The following is a 17,113-nucleotide window of genomic DNA, read 5'->3' on the forward strand; positions in this document are numbered from 1 at the left end:
GAGGGGAAAGGGCGGGGCGAGAGCCGTGCTGGGCGCGGGCAGCGCGAGAGGAAAAGGCGGGGCGAGATGAGGGGGTGGAGCGAGAGCGGGCGCAGACTGCGCGAGAGGAAGGGGCGGGGCGGGCGCGCGGCCGTTAGCGCGCGGCCGTTAGCGGTCCTCCTCCGGCAACGGTTGGTGTTCCGGTAGTCCCCGCGGCCGCGGTCTCCCTAGGTCGCAGTGCGCGTGACCCGGCCCCCGTTTGCGCGCTCGCCCCCTTCGCTGGCGCAGTCACCGCGCGGGGCGGCCGCCCGTGAGGTAGCTCCCACGGCTTGTGACAACGAATAAAGCTCCGGACAGCAGAGCCCTCGGCGACAGCTGGGCGGGCGGCTCCGGCCGGGAGCGGCGGCCTGTGCGCTATCGGGAGGAGCGAGCGGCGGAGGCGACCTCCGGCCCGGGCCCGCACCAGCCGCCCGGCAGGCGCGACATGAACCTGGTCTGGCATTCGCGGGATGCTCCTTGAGCCCCTTCTCTGGCTATTACCTCCGGGGGACGGTTGTGGCCACACCGACACGTATTTTCCAAATCATTGTTTATTCTTGCGGCGGCGGGGCCGAACAAGCTAATTTATTTTTAATTTTCTCAACAAGCCTTTACCCAGCATTCATCCAGTGAAACAGCTTGATAACCGTTTCAAGGGAGCATCCGCTCGGTTAGGAAGTCTCGGACTGAGCAGCTCGTGGAAGCCGGCATTTGCAAAGTCCCTCCTCAAATGCTCTGAAGATTGTTGAGTCTTCCCGTAACTATCAGTGTGCCCAGAATCCCATTCAAGGAACGTCTTGGTCCAGCGATGCAAAGCACTGACGTTTCAAGGTTTTATTTCTATTGCGAGATGGCTGGGATTTCCCCCCAACAACCCGGAGCCGCTCAGTAGCCACTAAAGTGGATCCCCTAGTGCACGCCCTCCTCCCTCCTCTTCCAGCCCGTCCAAGTGCTTTTGTTGAATAAGAAGCCCTCAGATGTCATTACTTCTGCAAGTGTAACTCATGGGTCAGAGGAGGAGATGGAACAAACACAAAGAGAGGAAGAGCAGTCTAGTCTTAGTTTTCTGAACAGCTAGTTGCCTTAGTAGTTGTATCCATGGGGAACAGTTGACAGTCCCTGCAGATGTTCACGCTCCCCTGCTGTGATCTGAGGACATGGGTGCTGGAGTGTCTGTCCCTGGAGTGACCTGATTCACTCAGCTCTCCTTGGAAGAAATGCTGCCCTCCTCTCCCTTCCTTCATGGGAGTGGATTTTATGTCTTTTTCATTTGTCTCTCTTTCAGGGATTTCCCTTTCAGGGATTTCCCCTTTAACCAATGAAAACTAAATTTTCAGTCTGCTGACATTTGTTGGGGGAGGAGTGGCAGGATGTCCTCTCCACTCTGGGACATCTTACTCTTGGCTCAGATCTAGACAAAGATTGGGAACAGACCAAACGTCAATGGCCTGCTGAGCTGGGTGAAAAGTGATGTGACTTGTCAGTGTTCTCTCTTGTCTCCCACTAGGGGGGGTTCTTGCTTCAGGCAGTCAAAATCCCGGGGGCTTTTTTTTTTTTTTTTTTTTTTTTACTAGGAAAGAGCTACCTTCTCTAAGCTTTTACTGGGTAGAATTAAGGCACCTATACTTGGAGGCAAAAAGAACCTTTTTTTTCCCCCTGACCACTCCCTCATGTATTTAGTAGGCACAAAGAAAAAAAAGACCCACTTAGGTCAAGCAATAATTCCAATTCTTACTCTGCTGAGTGATAGCAGTAACTCTGATCTTGGGGAAGTGCCTCTCTGTGACCTCTCTGTGCCTCAGTCTCATCTTGAAAATAGGGATAATGGTGGTACCTCCTGCATGAGAGTCTTTGTGAGTTAACACATGTAAAATGCCTAGAACAGTTCTTAACACAATTTAATATTTATTGGCTAATGCTAGCCTTGATACTGGGTGGGTCCCTTTTATTATGTCACATGAGTTGGGAGGTGAAGTACACTATTACTTTGACCCTGTGGAATCAAGTGTAGAATTAAATTGCTGACCAAGCCCTGTTTGTATTTATAGCTGGAAGAGCCGGTATTGTCCTCATAATAGTATAGAAGAATTCAAGTTAGGAGAGAGAGGCAGCAGCGAATGAAGACTATTAAAGAAAAGAAGAAGGAACATCAAAGACTGAGGTAGAGTAGGTGATGTAAGGGAGTTTGGGAGAAATTGTCCAAAGGCCTGTGGCATATGCTACACTTGTGTGGCCTTGAGGGCTGAGGTTGGGTAGTATGGAAGCACACACCAGTGGTCCCTCGGAAGCTGCCCAGCAACCTATGCTCCTGGGGCTGTCCCTAGTAACAAAGTGCTGGCACTGGAGCCCTAGATTCATATCCTGGCTCTAACACTTGCTAACACTAGGTGACCTGGGACAGGTTACTTCATTTCATTATGCCTCAATTTCCTCATCTGGAAAATGTGCATAAGAGCAATGCCCATTTTTAGAACCGTCTGTAGATTCTTGCTTACTGGCAATAGTGCTTCGCAATAGGAAATTCACACTCAATTTTAGTATCATTTTTTGATGCTTTATGAGCATGGTACCACCAGAGATTCAGAGTATGTGGCAGAAGAAACAGTAAAAGAGTAAAAGGGGATTTGCTCTTGCATTCATTCAGTCTACACGGGCAGCACAGCCAACGGGAACAGAAAAGCACAATCTTACATAATTCAGATAACTTGGTACGGTTTGTGCTTTCAAAAAAATATCCAATAAAAAAAGAAACTGATGCCTTAGCCTTTTGATATTTTGGCCCTTCCTCAGACCCGTGGAGGCATTTTGAGGGAAATGTCACATTGGTAGGCGACAGGATCCTCAAACACCACCTTGTACTTCTTCCTTCTCTTGTATAGAAAATCTGCCAAGACAAGGAGGGTAACCCAAAGGAAGCCGTCTTCAGGGCCTGGTAAGAGACTGGAGGTTCTGTTCAACCGCATTCCGACCTCAGCAAAGGCCACCTGTGTAGGGCAACAAACTTGCTTCTCTGTCTGTCCTACTTCCCAGATTCTCTAAGATCCTAAAGAACTCAGGGTCCTTGATTTTTTAAATGTTCCAAAGTTCAAGAAACAAGTTAATTAAAGCCACTTGAGACAAAAGTATATGAAGTGTGCAGTTGTAGCCAATTCCCTAAAAAGTGGCCAAAATGTATAACTGATACCATGTAACACTTCATCCCAACCTCCATCCTTGTCAAAATGTCCTCTTCCCAATACTGGACTCCTCCTTGTATTTAGAGAGATGGTTATACTCCCAAACTGAATTCTTAACATTCTCTCTTCCAGTTTGCCGGCTATGCCTTCGAGAACCTGGGGATCCCGAAAAACTGGGGGAATTTCTTCAGAAAGACAATCTCAGCGTGCATTATTTTTGTCTTGTGAGTATAAGGTTCCTTTTCAATGTTTCATGGCATTTGCTATATAGTCTGCTCTCTGTTTTTCATCCAGCCTCAGATTTATAGCCCTGTTTGTTTTTCTTAATAGCTTTTTTCTTTTTTTTAACGTTTATTATTTATTTTTGAGAGAGAGAGAGAGCGAGCGAGAGTGAGTGGGGGAAGGTTAGAGAGAGAGAAGGAGACACAGAGTCCAAAGCAGGCACTAGGCCCCATCCGAGCTGTCAGCACAGAGCCTGATGCAGGGCTCGAACCCACAAACCATGAGATCATGACCTGAGCTGAAGTCTGATGCTTAACGAACGGAGCCACCCAAGTTCCCCAATAGTTTTTTTCTTTTTAAAACATAGTTTTTAGGGGCTCCTGGGTGACCCAGTTGGTTAAACTTCTGACTTCAGCTCAGGTCATGATCTTGTGGTTCTTGAGTTCAAGCCCTGCGTCAAGCTCTTGTGCTGACAGCTCAGAGCCTGGAGCCTCCTTTGGATTCTGTGTCTCCCTCTCTCTCTGCCCCTCCCCCACTTGTTCTCCTCTCTCTCTCTCTCTCTCAAAACTAAATATTAAAAAAAAGTTTTTTAATCCTAGTTTTGAAAAGTAATACCAGAGGTACCTGCTATAAAATCCTGGCAGTATAAAGTATGTACAATTAAACAGTACATTCTCAAACAGTATTCCCAATACTTCTCAAAACAGTATTCCCAATCTTTCCCCCTCTCCCCAGAAACACATGCTATCAACTGTCCTTCAAGCTGTTGTTTGCACTATCCTTTTTCTTAATTAGCTATAATTTGCATACTATAGAATGTACCCATTTTAAGTGTACAATTTGATGAATTTTTATAAGCTCTTATATCATGGGGATATAATGTATATCCTCATGTAAACACTGCCCCAATCAAAGTAAATATTTCCATCATTGGAAAGTTCCCTCCTGCACTCTTCTAGTCAGTCCCCTCAGAGATCATCACGTTCTGATCCATAGATTACTTTTGCCTTTTATTATACTTCATATAAATGGAATCATACAGCATTGGCACTCTTGTGTCTGGCTTCTTTTGCTCAACACAGCATTTTGGAGATTAACCCATGTCATTGCATGTACGGGTAGCTTGTACCTTTTTGTCGCCTAGTAGTATTCTGTTCTGTGAATATTTCATAATTGGCTTATTTATCCATCTGCTGATGGACATTTGAATTGTTTCCATTTGAGGCCTATTATGAATAAAGTGGCAATGACTATTCCTGTACAAGTGTTTCTGTGAACACGCATTTTCACTTCTCTTGGACAAATGCCTAGGAGTGGAATTACTGGTTGTATGCTAACTGCGTGTTTAACTTTATGTGAAGTTGCCAAATCACTTTTCAAAGAGATTGTACCAGTTTATACTCCCACTAGCAATTTCTGAGAATTCTGGTTGCACAATATTCTTGCAGTTCGTGCAGAACTTGATATGGTCGATCTTTTTCATGTTAGCCATTCTATTAGGTGTGTACTGGGATTTCATTGTAGTTTTAATTTGCATTTCTCTGTTGACTTAAGATGTTGAGCTTCTTTTGTGTGCTTACTGGCCATTCACTTATGTTGTTTTGTGAAGTATCTGAACAAATATTTTTCCTTTGTAAAAGTAGAGCTATTTTGTCTTATCAAGTTATAAGAGTTTTTAAATATATTCTGGATATAAATCCTTTTTCAGGCATGTGTATGCTTTGTCACTATTTTCTCCAAGTCTGTGGCTTGCCTTTTCATTTTCTTAATGGTGTCTTTCGAAGAACAAATGTTTTTAATTTTGATGAAGTTCAGCTTATCAGTTTTTTTTTTCTTTTATGATTAGTGCTTTTTGTGTGTGTCCCAAGAAATCTTTGCCTACTCATTGAATTACCTTGGTGCGTTTGTCAAAGTCAATTAACCATGTATCTTTGGATCTGGGTGATTTATTTTATGTCATTGATCTGTGCATCATCCTTACAACAGTACTGCATTGTCTTGATTATTGTGACTTTATAATGTCTTGAACTCAAGATTTAGAAGTTCTACAGTCTTTTTAAGATTGTTTTGGCTATCAGGTCCTTTTCCATGAAAATCTATATTTAGCTTGTGAGTTTTTCCTTAAAAAATAAAAAAAGCCTGTTGGGATTGAGATTGGGGTTGCAGTGAATTTATAGGTCAGTTTGGGAAGAATTGACTAAGATTGAATCTTCCAATCCATGGATGTCATATATTTCCCCATTTATTTGGGCCTTGTAAATTTTGTCTCAGCAATGTTTTTTTTTAATTTATTTGTTATTTATTTTTTTTATTCAGCAATGTTTTTTAGTGAAGTCTTGCACATCTTTTATTAAATGAATGCCTAAATATTTTGTGACTTTCATGCTATTATAAATAGTATTTTAAAATTTCAGTTTCAAGTTTGTTGATGGCATATATAAATGCAGCTTATTTTGTATGTTGATTTTGTATCCTGGAATTTTGTTAAATTCATTTATTTAGTGGTTTTTTTATTTTTAAATTTTTTGGTAAATGCCTTAGGATTTCCTGTGTACACAATCATGTAGTGTGAATAAAGACAGTTCTACTTCTTCATTTCCAACCTTTAAATGTATTTATTTATTTTATTTTTTATTTTTAATTTACATTCAAGTTAGTTATCATATAGTACAACAATGATTTCAGGACTAGATTCCTTAATGCCCCTTACCCATTTAGCCCATCCCCCCTCCCACACCCCCTCCAGTAACCCTCTGTTTATTCTCCATATTTAAGAGTCTCTTATGTTTTGTCCTCCTTCCTGTTTTTATATTATTTTTGCTTCCCTTCTCTTATGTCACGTTTTGTATCTTAAAGTCCTCCTATGAGTGAAGTCATGTGATATTTGTCTTTCTCTGACTAATTTTGCTTAGCATAATACCCGCTAGTTCCATCCTGATAGTTGCAAATGGCAAGATTTCATTCTTTTTGATTGTTGAGTAATACTCTAGTATGTGTGTGTGTGTGTGTGTGTGTGTATACACACACACACATATACACATCTTCTTTTCCAATCTTTAAATTCTTTTCATTCTCCTTGCCCTATGATACTAGTTAGGACTTTCAATCTAGTGTTGAATAGGAATTACGTGAGTACATATCCTTGTGTTATTCCCAGCATCAGAAGACAGCATCCTATTTTTCAACATTAAAATATGATGTTAACTGTAGGCTTTTAATCAGATTGAAGAAGTTTCCTTTTATTTCTAGTTTGCTGAGGATATCATGAATGTGTGTTGAATTTTCTCAGATGCTTTTCTTTTTTTTACATCTACTGAGATGATCATTTTTCTTCTTTCTTTTGTTAATGTGGTTTGTTACATCAATTGAATTTTTTAATGCATTTGTGGTATAAACCCTGCTTGATCATGATGTATTATCCTCTTTATATGGTACTGGATTCAATTTGCTAATATTTTGTTTCATTTTTACATCTATACTTGTGAGAAAGATTGGTTTGTGATTTTCCTCTCTTGTAAGTCCTGTGTGGTTTGGGTACCAGGTCTTGGCTAATCTCAATGCCTTTACAAGCATATGCATTTTCAACATAAAAATAAACATACTATACACAGTGTTTTGTATTTTGTTTGTTTTGTTTTTTTTATCTCTTAATACTTATGAAGATCTTTCCCCATGGAACATACTGTTTTTTTCTTTTAATAGCTAATTGGTATTCCATGGTATGGGGGATTAAAGTATTAAACTGCTCTTAAAGGACATTTAGATTATTTCTGATCTTCCACTGTTGATTTTTCTGTTTATAGAAATAATAGGTGTTCATTGTAGAAAACATTAATAATAGGAGTATAAAAACAAATCACTCATATAGTCCTAAAGACCTGAGATAATCAGTGTTACATAGATATGTTAAGCCTAATTGGGAATATAAATCTGTAATTCAAGCATCCTCAAGTCGTCTAGCCTTGTAGGGTCACCCTTCTATAATGTCAGAATAAAATAACCTGAGCCCCCATTATATATTACATGTAATCACTGCAGCCAGTCCAGTGCCCTCCCCAGTACTTTTGGAAGATTCTTGGGGTAGGGCTGGGGTGTTGGCATTTTTCCAGTGTACATACACGTACATAACAGTTTATGGGTACATGAACAGTTTATCTTCTTTTTTCTTGATTTCCCATTCTAGAATCGGCTGTGGGGGCTTTTCAGAAACAAAAAGGCTTTTAAAGTGTGTTTTTAAAGAAAAGTTCAATTCCTTCCCCTCCCCAATAGGGCAGAATGACTACAGTCAGATTTTAAAGCCCTGTTTCCCTTCCTGTAGAGAATACACTCTAAGAAGAGCATATTCTGTACCAAGGGTCAGTACAGTGGGTGGGCTAAGAGTGTGGGTTCTGTGGGCCTGGATGTGAATGTCAGCTCTGCTGCCTCCTTGCTGTGTGGCTCCAGCCGTTTCACTTACCATCCTGTGCCTCGAGGGGCTCCTCTGAAAGAGGAGGACCACAATAGCATCTGTATCACAGGGTTATAGTGAACATAAAATGAGTCAGTACACAGCGTTTGTTTCCCCAAAGGGTTCAGCACACAAAAGCAATCCTCAGTAAATGAGAGGCAGTGTAGCACAAAGGTATGTAAGGGCCCAGGTTCTGGAGTCCTGTAACCTATAAAATGGGATGATGACAGTACCTACCTCTTGAGGTTGTTATGAGGATTAAATGAGTTAATATTTGAAAAGCACCTAGAGCACCCAACACATTACACAGTTAATTCTGTGTAAGCCCTTTGTCAAGTAAATTACCTGTAAATGCGTATACACTGTATATCCTGCCCAGCTCTATATACCCTGTCTTCTTCCTCACCCCATTGCACTGTTTCACTGATCATCAATGTTGACAGCCTGCTTCTACTGCTCCCCCAGATCCTATCTAGCAAGCTGCCTCAGAGAGGCCAGTCCAACAGAGGTTTCCATGGATTCTTGCCGGAAGACATCAAAAAGGAGGCAGCCCGGGCTTCTAGGAAGGTTAGAATCCCCCAGTACAGGGGCCTGGGCCTTGGAGTAGGCCTCTTCTCATACCTCTCTGATCGTCCCTGTTTCTGTTCTTTTCCCTACCTGTTAGTTTAGAAGTCAAAGGACTCCTGGATTTCCCAATTGGTCCTCCTCTTAAGTTGCGTGCTTCTCTGGGGTGTAGTACCCTAAGTGAGGAGAGGGAGCAACATCCTGGGAAAACAAATAATCTAGTGCCACTTGAAACGCAGCTTCAGGGTACCCCCAGAGCTTTCAGGTCAACCAAGGAAAGGGAATGGCTTTTGCTCCATAGAATTTCCCTTCCATAGAGTGACGTGCCACAGAATGTCTGTTTGTCTTTCCTGGGGCCCTGAGCACTGCCTGGGATCTCATTTGCAGATCTGCTTTGTGTGCAAGAAAAAGGGAGCTGCCATCAACTGCCAGAAGGATCAATGTGTCAGAAACTTCCATCTTCCTTGTGGCCAAGAAAGGGGTTGCCTTTCACAATTTTTTGGAGAGTACAAGTGAGTGACGAAAGGGAAATGTCGGGCTGCCCTTTTGCAAGTTGCTCTGAATTGGCCACTAAGGAAATCAGAGTCCAGTTCTCACGGGCCTGTTTTGTTCACTGGTGAATCTGTCCCACCATTCAATAATGAGAAACAGTGTCTTGGCTTGGTGATTTCACAGGGGTTACTTCTTGCTTCCCATCCCCTTCTTAAATTACAAACAGCTGGGGTTCTTAGACGGCTGCTCAGAGCTAAGCGGGGCTTTCAGGAACAGAAGGCTGTGGAGATAGTCCCCAGAGTTCAGTTGGGGAACAGCTGTGAGGAGGCATGTGGGCTGTTCCTCCCCCTGCTCCCCTCCACCCCACAAGCAAGGAGGTTTGCTGCGCAACGGCCTGGGTGGTTGCCCTTCCTAGGCCAGGCAGCTGGAAGACAGCATCAACGACGAGCCAAGTAAGTCTGTTTACTCTGCTACAGATCATTTTGTGGAAAACATCGCCCAACACAGGACATCCAGCAGGGGAAGGCAGGGGAGGAAAGCTGTGTCTTATGTTGTGAAGACTTATCCCAAGCAAGTGTCGAAAACATCCAGAGTCCATGTTGTAGTCAAACTGTCTACCACCGCAAGTGCATACAGGTGGGCCTTTCTCTGCCCTGGGGACCTCCCACATTTTCTCTAGTTCACAGCACCTTGGGAATGCTCAGGCAATCTCGGCTTCCGTGCTCCATCCTGGAGGCCTGTATGCAGGGGTGGTTCCAGGCAGTCAGAGGAAAGTCAGCCCAGTCTCTCGTCACTCGTGACTTGTAAGACCTCATTCATGATAACATTTAGACTGAACAAAATCCTTAGGATGGCTAGAGCAAATGAGTTTAACCTAGAATGAGTCAAGCAGCCTCAAAATCAGGCTTATTTCCTGAAATAGAAAGAAAAGGACCCCGAACGGGTCAGCACTGCCAAGCCCCACAGCCAGAGATGACAGCTGAGGCACTCCTGGGAGGTTTCTTGAATTGAGCTTGGTCTCTGGTCTGATACCTGGATTTGCACCCCTCACGCTGGCTTACCCATAGCTCTTCAATGGAAATCTCCAGTCAAGCTCTCTTAGCAACATCCTCTTTGTGAAATGAGGGTTGGGGTGGAGAGGAGGTGATCAAAGATGGTGTTTTTATAAACACAACGCTCTTCCATGTTTCTCTTACAGAAATATGCCCACACATCAGCAAAGCATTTCTTCAAATGTCCACAGTGTAACAATCGAGAAGAGTTTCCTCAAGAAATGCTAAGAATGGGAATTCATATTCCAGACAGGTAGTGGAAACTCTAAGGCAGGGATTGAGCCAGGGAGTGGGTTGCTAGATTTCTAGAGAGGAGGTGAGTGTGAGGGTAGTTCAGAAAATGAAGAAGCAGCCCATGCCTTTGTATATGGGAAAGAGGGAAGGAAAGGAGGGAGGGCTTTTCAGTTATAAAAAGAAAAATTGGGAGGGAATCATGGGGGTTGGGGTAGACATGTTCCTGAAAAGGGTACTTGGGTATCAGAATTCCCTGGTGGGTTGGTTCTTGAATTCCAGTGGGGAACTAAGGAACACAACCCCCCGCCCCATGTTCCACTTATCCTGCCTCAACCCTCTTCCACTGTCAGGCCGCTCAGCCCATCTTGTTTAAAATAGTCAGGCAGCCTGTTGCACTCTTTTCCTGTGCTAGCTCTAGTTCTTTCTAGTTTCTCCCAGGTTTCACCACCGATTACATGCCCCTTACTCAGTATTTCTTCTCCCACTGTAGAGATGCTGCCTGGGAACTCGAGCCAGGGGCTTTCTCGGAGTTGTATCAGCGCTACCAACATTGTGATGCCCCCATCTGTCTGTATGAACAAGGCAGAGACAGCTTTGAGGACGAAGGGTAGGGAAAGGCTCCTGGCTAGAAAGATCTCTCATTGGTGCCACCATAGAGTTAGACCTTGGCACAGTTATTAGGAGCAAGAAACTTGCTCTTGTGTGCAGACCTCAGGGTGAACTCAAGTCCCATTCTCACCAGTCCAGGATTCACTCCTGTACAAGTGGACAGGTCCCTGCAGGGCCTGCTCCTCCTTGTGCCCAGGGCAGAAACCCTCAGATCCAATTCTTTCCCAAATCCACCTTTTGAGTGTCTGTGCCTGACTGCGGGGTCCGGGACTTGGCACTCAGCCACATGTGGGTCACAGGTAAAACGTATGGTGAAAAATGCCTGGGAAGCCCTCGGCAAAGGCCTGGCCTGTAGCTAGCCTCCCGAGAGTGATAGTGTAATATTTGTCTCCACGACCCTTGGCTCTTCCTGCAGGAGATGGCGCCTCATTCTGTGTGCTACATGCGGATCCCACGGAACTCATAGAGACTGCTCTTCTCTTAGAGCCAACAGTAAGAAATGGGAGTGTGAAGAGTGTGCACCTTCTGCTGAAGCCACAGGTGGGACCAGAGGGATGGTCTGGTCTAAGAACTGGGGTGGAGATGGGGGGACTTGTGGTGCCTGGGAAAGGGGGAGGGCTTGCCGCCAGATGGGGACTCGTGGTTGGTGCCTTTAGTTTGGGAAGGAAAGCGGCTAGGTAGGGGCTTAAGGACCTGAGCCTGAGAGGCAGAGGGTTGAGTCTTCCTCTCCCACCTTTCTTTCACCACAGACCACACACTTGAAAACTCAGGTGCCGTCCCTTGCTGCAGCAGCACCTTCCACTCCAGGGGGCATTTCTGCAGAGACACCAGCCTAGAAGAGAACCCAGGCCCTTCTTGTACTGATTGGCCAGGACCTTACTTACTAGAAAAACCAGAGTCCTCTGGTGGCAGGAGGGGCCACTCCTGGCAGTCCAAGGGTGTCAAAATCACTAAGAGCGGCAAAAAATCCAAGTAACAGCTTCTGAGTAGTAGCTGCTGAGCACATTTGGGTATGAAGCTGTGCTCCTCCATCGGGTTTGGGAGAGGGGGCCCTTTGGGACTGTGAGACAAGGAAAGGGGGCCAGCAGTGAGAGTAAGAACCTAGGAAAGAGAAGTCCCAGGGGAGATGCCAACCTCGGAACATGTTAGTGGTTACGAGAGCATCTCAGCTCTTTCTGCCTCGTCCCCAGAGAGCCCTCTTCTCTTCTCCCACCCTAGTCTGGTTCTCATATGCCTCTTCTTACTTCACCCACGTTTGTTATTATGCAAATAAAGGTTTTCTCTCCATTGGTGTCTCCTCATAAATTCACTCTGGAATTTATCTAGCATTCGGAGGAATCCAGAGGGCAGAGTGAGGAAATAGAAAACTCATGCTTCTACTCTATAAAATGCGGTGGATAAATGTAGAATTCTCAGCTTAGAACATAGACATGTTGCTTTGGAGGGAAGCAGTTTGCAGGGAAATCAACTTTACAGGTGGGGGCAGAGATTTCATCGTTGCACAAATAAACACAGGCTCCCATCAGGGAGGTGAGCCCACAAAGGAGTTTACACTGGACTGAGAATGGGCCACTATTGCAAGGCTTGGGGCCCTGGGCCCCAACCAGGGCAGGGACTGCCATGCTCACACTGGGTGGAAGGACTCCGTTCACTCAGGCGGTGCGGTCGGCAGCGTACCTCCACTGAAAACCTTGCTGCCTGGTGACTCAGGCATTTCTGTCTCGGGTAAGGGAGCCATGCCAGGACAGCCACATTAGACAAGGCAGCTAGGAATCTGGCAGAAGGTCTTGGGAAAAATTGGATGGAACCTATCTCACATTTGTTTGTTTTTAATGATTTTGTGGGATTTAGATTAGTGGGGGAAACTCAGGACCTTTGCCAGATACTCAGTTCTTAGGGTCTCACTGAGTCGTTGTCACTGATGACGGAGGATAGGGTTCTCCATTCAAATGTTGCTGACCCGTGGGGACTTAACATCCTTGGTGCTTACAGTGATCACTTTCAGATTTGACCAAATTCACTTGGAATCACATGGGGTGTGGGGTGAGGTACTTGTCTTTTTACTATTATTATTATTTTTTTTAACGTTTATTTATTTTTGAGACAGAGAGAGACAGACATGAACGGGGGAGGGGCAGAGAGAGAGGGAGACACAGAATCAGAAGCAGGCTCCAGGCTCTGAGCCATCAGCCCAGAGCCCGACGCGGGGCTCGAACTCGCGGACCGCGAGATGGTGACCTGAGCCGAAGTCGGACGCTTAACTGACTGAGCCACCCAGGCGCCCCACTATTATTAAAGTATATAGTAAAGTAATGCAGAATTTTAAAAGCCTTAAATTGAGAAGTACTAAAAGGAGATATAATGAAAATAGTCTTTTGAATTACCCTTCCCTACCCTCGTCCCATTCCCTAAAGCCAACCACCTTCCATTTTTGTAGCCATTTCTTGATTTATTAATCTTATATATTAGTGACTTCCTATTTTGTTAAAGGATCTAGCACCTTTAAAGCCTTCCCATTTTCATTCTCTCCATCTTTTATCATTGCATCACAATCTTTGTTACATCAACCTTCGGTATTTACGTTAGTAACCTTCTGTTTACCTATTATGACTATGTAAATGCTGTGTACTTCTGAGCCAGGCAGTACACTAGGATTATTTTTCCTCTCTTGGACATTGGTTCTTTCCTGAAATGAATTCCTATCTCTTTGTTAATTGCTCAATTTGCTATGTACCTGTGGCTAATTCTCAAATGTTCCACATGACAATTACCTCAAAATACGGTTTCCCTCATAGGCCAGACATCAGGTCACTATCAGCTGCCCTTCTTTTCTGGAAGACCTGCCTCCTCCTAGAGCTCACTGCTCACTGGGCCTACTGCACAGCTAACACCCCAGGGCTACCCACGACTGAGCCTTTTTTCTTCCTTTTCTCTCTGGTGATTTTGATGACTCAGTGTTGTGCTTCCTAGCCTGGCTTCCAAGGACACCTTGTCAGAGCTCTGCAAGAGACAGAAGAGTTTTTAAATTGTGGATTTTCATTTCAAAAATCCATTTTTTACCTATCCTAAAGACTCAATTCTTATAATTCACAACTGAAAGACACTTCCAAGATTAAGACTTTAGTTCTTAATCTAGAATTTCTGTAACTTGGGTCACCAGGCATATTCTCAAGACATCTGGGGTAGTATCTTTGAATCTACTTGTGGGGCACCTGGGTGGCTCAGTCAGTTAAGTGTCTGACTCTTGATTTTGGCTCAGGTCATGATCTCACGGTCATGAGATCGAGCCCCATGTTGGATTCCGCGCTGGGCATGGGAGCCTGCTTAAGACCCTCTTTCTTCCTCTCCCTCTTCCTCTGCCCCTCCCCAGATCTCACTCTCTCAAAAAGTAAAAATTTAAAAAAAAATCCACTTGTATACTACTCAAGTGTGAGAGGCGCCATCTTAACTGAAAGTAGTGGGCCTCTAATAGTGCTTTCTGGGCTCCAGCTGCAGTGGATGGGAGGTAGAGCTTGTGGTGGGGGTGGGGGGTTGGGGTGCCTTTGTCACCCAGACATTCAGCTCCCTGAACATCTTATGAGTACCTAGCATGTTCTTATGGGAACAGCACACGTGCGCGTGCACACACTCCCACCCATTAACTTTTTCTTCATCTCTATACCTTTACTCTCCATTTATATTAATAGCCAATACCATTCTTGTAGATTGGAAAGTCCCCAACTTTGAAATGTTCTCTTCTTCATCTGGGCCTAATCAGTCGTTCTCCACTAAATAACAGGGCTTTCTTTCTTTCTTTCTTTTTTCTTTCTTTCTTTCTTTCTTTCTTTCTTTCTTTCTTTCTTTCTTTCTTTCTTTCTTTCTTTCTTAAACAGGGCTTTTTTTCTTAAATGAACTCTTAGTTTAGGATAGTTTTAGATTTACAAAAAAAAAAAGTGTGAAGATAGTACAGGGAGTCCCCAAATATCCCAAACCCGGTTTTCCCCGCTATTACCGTCTTAATATGGTACATTGTTACAATTAATGAACAATATATTATTATCGACTAAAACCCAAAGTTTATTTAGATTTCCTTAGTTTTTACCTAATGTCTCTTTTCTGTTCCAGGATCCCATCCAGGATACCACATTGCATTGAGTCGTCATGTCTCCCTAGGTTCCTCTTGGCTGTAACAGTTTGTCAGATTTTCCTTGTTTTTGATGACCTTGGCAGTTTTGAGGAGTACTGGTCAGGTATTTTGAGAGCCCTCAGTTTGAATTTGCCTGATGTTTTTCTCATGATTAGACCAGGATTATGGGCCTGGGAGAGGGAGAGCACACAGGTAAAGTGCTGTTGTCATCACATCATATCCAAATTACATTCTGTCAACAAGTCTTCTGCTGATGGTGACCTTGATCACCTGGTCAAGGAGTGTTTGTCAGGTTTCTCCAGTGTAAAGTTACTTCTTTTCCCCCCTTTCCAGACTGTGCCTTTTGGAAGAAAGTTACTCTGTGTAGCTCACAATTAATGAGCGGGGATTTATGCCCCCTCCCTCCTTGAGGACAGAATATCTAATTATTTGGAATTCTTCTGCATGGGATATTTACCTATTCTCTCCCATTTATTTATCCAGTCGTTTGTTTATATCAGTCTAGACTTAGGGATATGTATAGTATACTCTGAGTTATAATCCAGTACTACTTGATTTATTTTGTTGCTCAAATTATTCTAGCTTTGGCCACTGGGAGTTCCTGTGTCCTTTTCACATACCACTATTATTGTGTGGGGTTTTTTTTTTTTCTGTTGTTTTTCTGAGCACTTCTTTACTTTTTGGAGCTACAAGGTGCCCCAGGCTCATCTTGTATGTTTTAAATATGTGTTTTCACAAATGGTGTGTCTATTAGAAATAATTAGTGTTTTATAACTTAGGTCCTAAAACGAATAGTTCACTTGAGGAGGGTAGAAATAGATGTTACATAAAAATTCCCAAAGCACCTTCTCTATTTTCTCTAATTCTTACCTTTGTAGGAAGCATAAACTAAGGCCAGAATCCCAGAACTTCCTCCTATTTCCCTTTATCCTCAACCAACCTCTTTCTTATCAATTTGAGTGTTTTACAAACATTTGCATTCCTCACTATCCCAATTGCCAGGGCTCAGCTCTAGACCCCTGTGCCTCAGAGGACTGCAGGAAAAGCCTTCTGTCTTCATGGGTTCCTATGTCCACTTGCTTTGCTGACACATCCACTCTTTTCCCTTATGCTAATTGCCATAAAACATCTGCTAGCTCTTTACTTAGAATGGCTCTGCTGAGATTGGCATCCAAGCAAGGCCTTCCACAAATATGGCCCTACTCTTCTGCATCTTCCTGGATACCCCACCCACAGGCACTCTGCCCTGGCTACCCTGGAACCCTGGCCCTGAGCATGAAGTCTGCACTCTGGAGAGCCATACATAACCTTTATCCTCAGCCTGTTGAATCCAGCCTAAGGGCCATTTCTTCACCCTTAGGCACTGCCACTGGTCTCTGTTTATACTCCTATTAGGGCTAGCATCATTCTCCACCTGATCCTACAGTTGTGGATCTATCTCTCCCACTAGATTGGAAGCCCCCTAAAGGCAGGGACCTGTCTGTCTTATTAACCTTTCTCCCCTCATGGTGTCTGACTCTGGACCCCACATTCAGAGACAGTTTGATGTCTACTGCATTGATGGAAGTGCTTATACCTTGTGTGCACAAGCCTGTTGTTTTACTGTCAAACACCAGAGGGCACTGTCAGCATATTGAGGAAGAAGGTTGTAACCCTTTAGAGCTGGAAGTTTGAAAAAGTTTGCTTCTATTCTGGGATTGTATAGGACTTAATTCTCTTCACTTGTTCTAAATACATCCATTTGTGTTTATTCATGAGATATGCTCCTATTGGATTTTGAAATTAGTATAAAAGTTATTAATGACACTTTCATCCCAGGTCAAAGACTCAGACAGGTCTGCCTTCATGATCTATCCAGACCCAAAGTGATTGTCCTAATTGCAGCTGCCCTCCTCCTACCTCCAAAAAATGACTGCCAGTCGCAAAGGACATGGGTGAAACAGTTCTGTTCTTTTGCCCCACCCTCCTTATATACCACACACACACACACACACACACACACACACTCACACTAAGGCCTCCCTCTAGTTAGTGACATCAATGGCTCTAACCTAAGGACCAGGCAGGAGGCTGCTATGAGAAATAGCAAATCCATTGGCCCTGCCCCCAGGGACCCTGTGTTAGCTCCTGTGTGCTCCCAGGCTGGAGGTGAGTTGCAGCATCTTTGGGGTCC

The 17,113-nt window shown here is 44.0% G+C and overlaps 1 protein-coding gene across 3 annotated transcripts; it reads left to right on the forward strand.

The window, feature by feature from the left end:
- Positions 1-214: 214 nt before the first annotated feature.
- PHF7 (PHD finger protein 7) lies at positions 215-16,697 on the forward strand. 3 transcript variants are annotated; one of them, XM_042929593.1, is made up of 11 exons: positions 215-849; positions 2,067-2,179; positions 2,898-2,950; positions 3,327-3,418; positions 8,329-8,430; positions 8,815-8,939; positions 9,396-9,555; positions 10,118-10,224; positions 10,696-10,812; positions 11,230-11,354; positions 14,919-16,697. In XM_042929593.1, the coding sequence occupies exons 2-11, from the start codon at positions 2,136-2,138 to the stop codon at positions 14,981-14,983; spliced, it is 990 nt and encodes a 329-aa protein (XP_042785527.1). In that variant the 5' UTR covers positions 215-849; positions 2,067-2,135; the 3' UTR covers positions 14,984-16,697. The 3 variants fall into 3 exon arrangements, with proteins under 3 accessions (XP_042785527.1, XP_042785526.1, XP_042785525.1); XM_042929592.1 differs by lacking the exon at positions 14,919-16,697 and adding an exon at positions 11,564-12,101 and having other exon boundaries at positions 217-808; XM_042929591.1 differs by lacking the exon at positions 14,919-16,697 and adding an exon at positions 11,564-12,101 and having other exon boundaries at positions 218-849.
- The last annotated feature ends 416 nt before the right edge of the window (positions 16,698-17,113 follow it).

The sequence above is a fragment of the Panthera leo genome, chromosome A2 (genome assembly GCF_018350215.1).
Source record: "Panthera leo isolate Ple1 chromosome A2, P.leo_Ple1_pat1.1, whole genome shotgun sequence".
NCBI classification, from domain to species: domain Eukaryota; kingdom Metazoa; phylum Chordata; class Mammalia; order Carnivora; family Felidae; genus Panthera; species Panthera leo.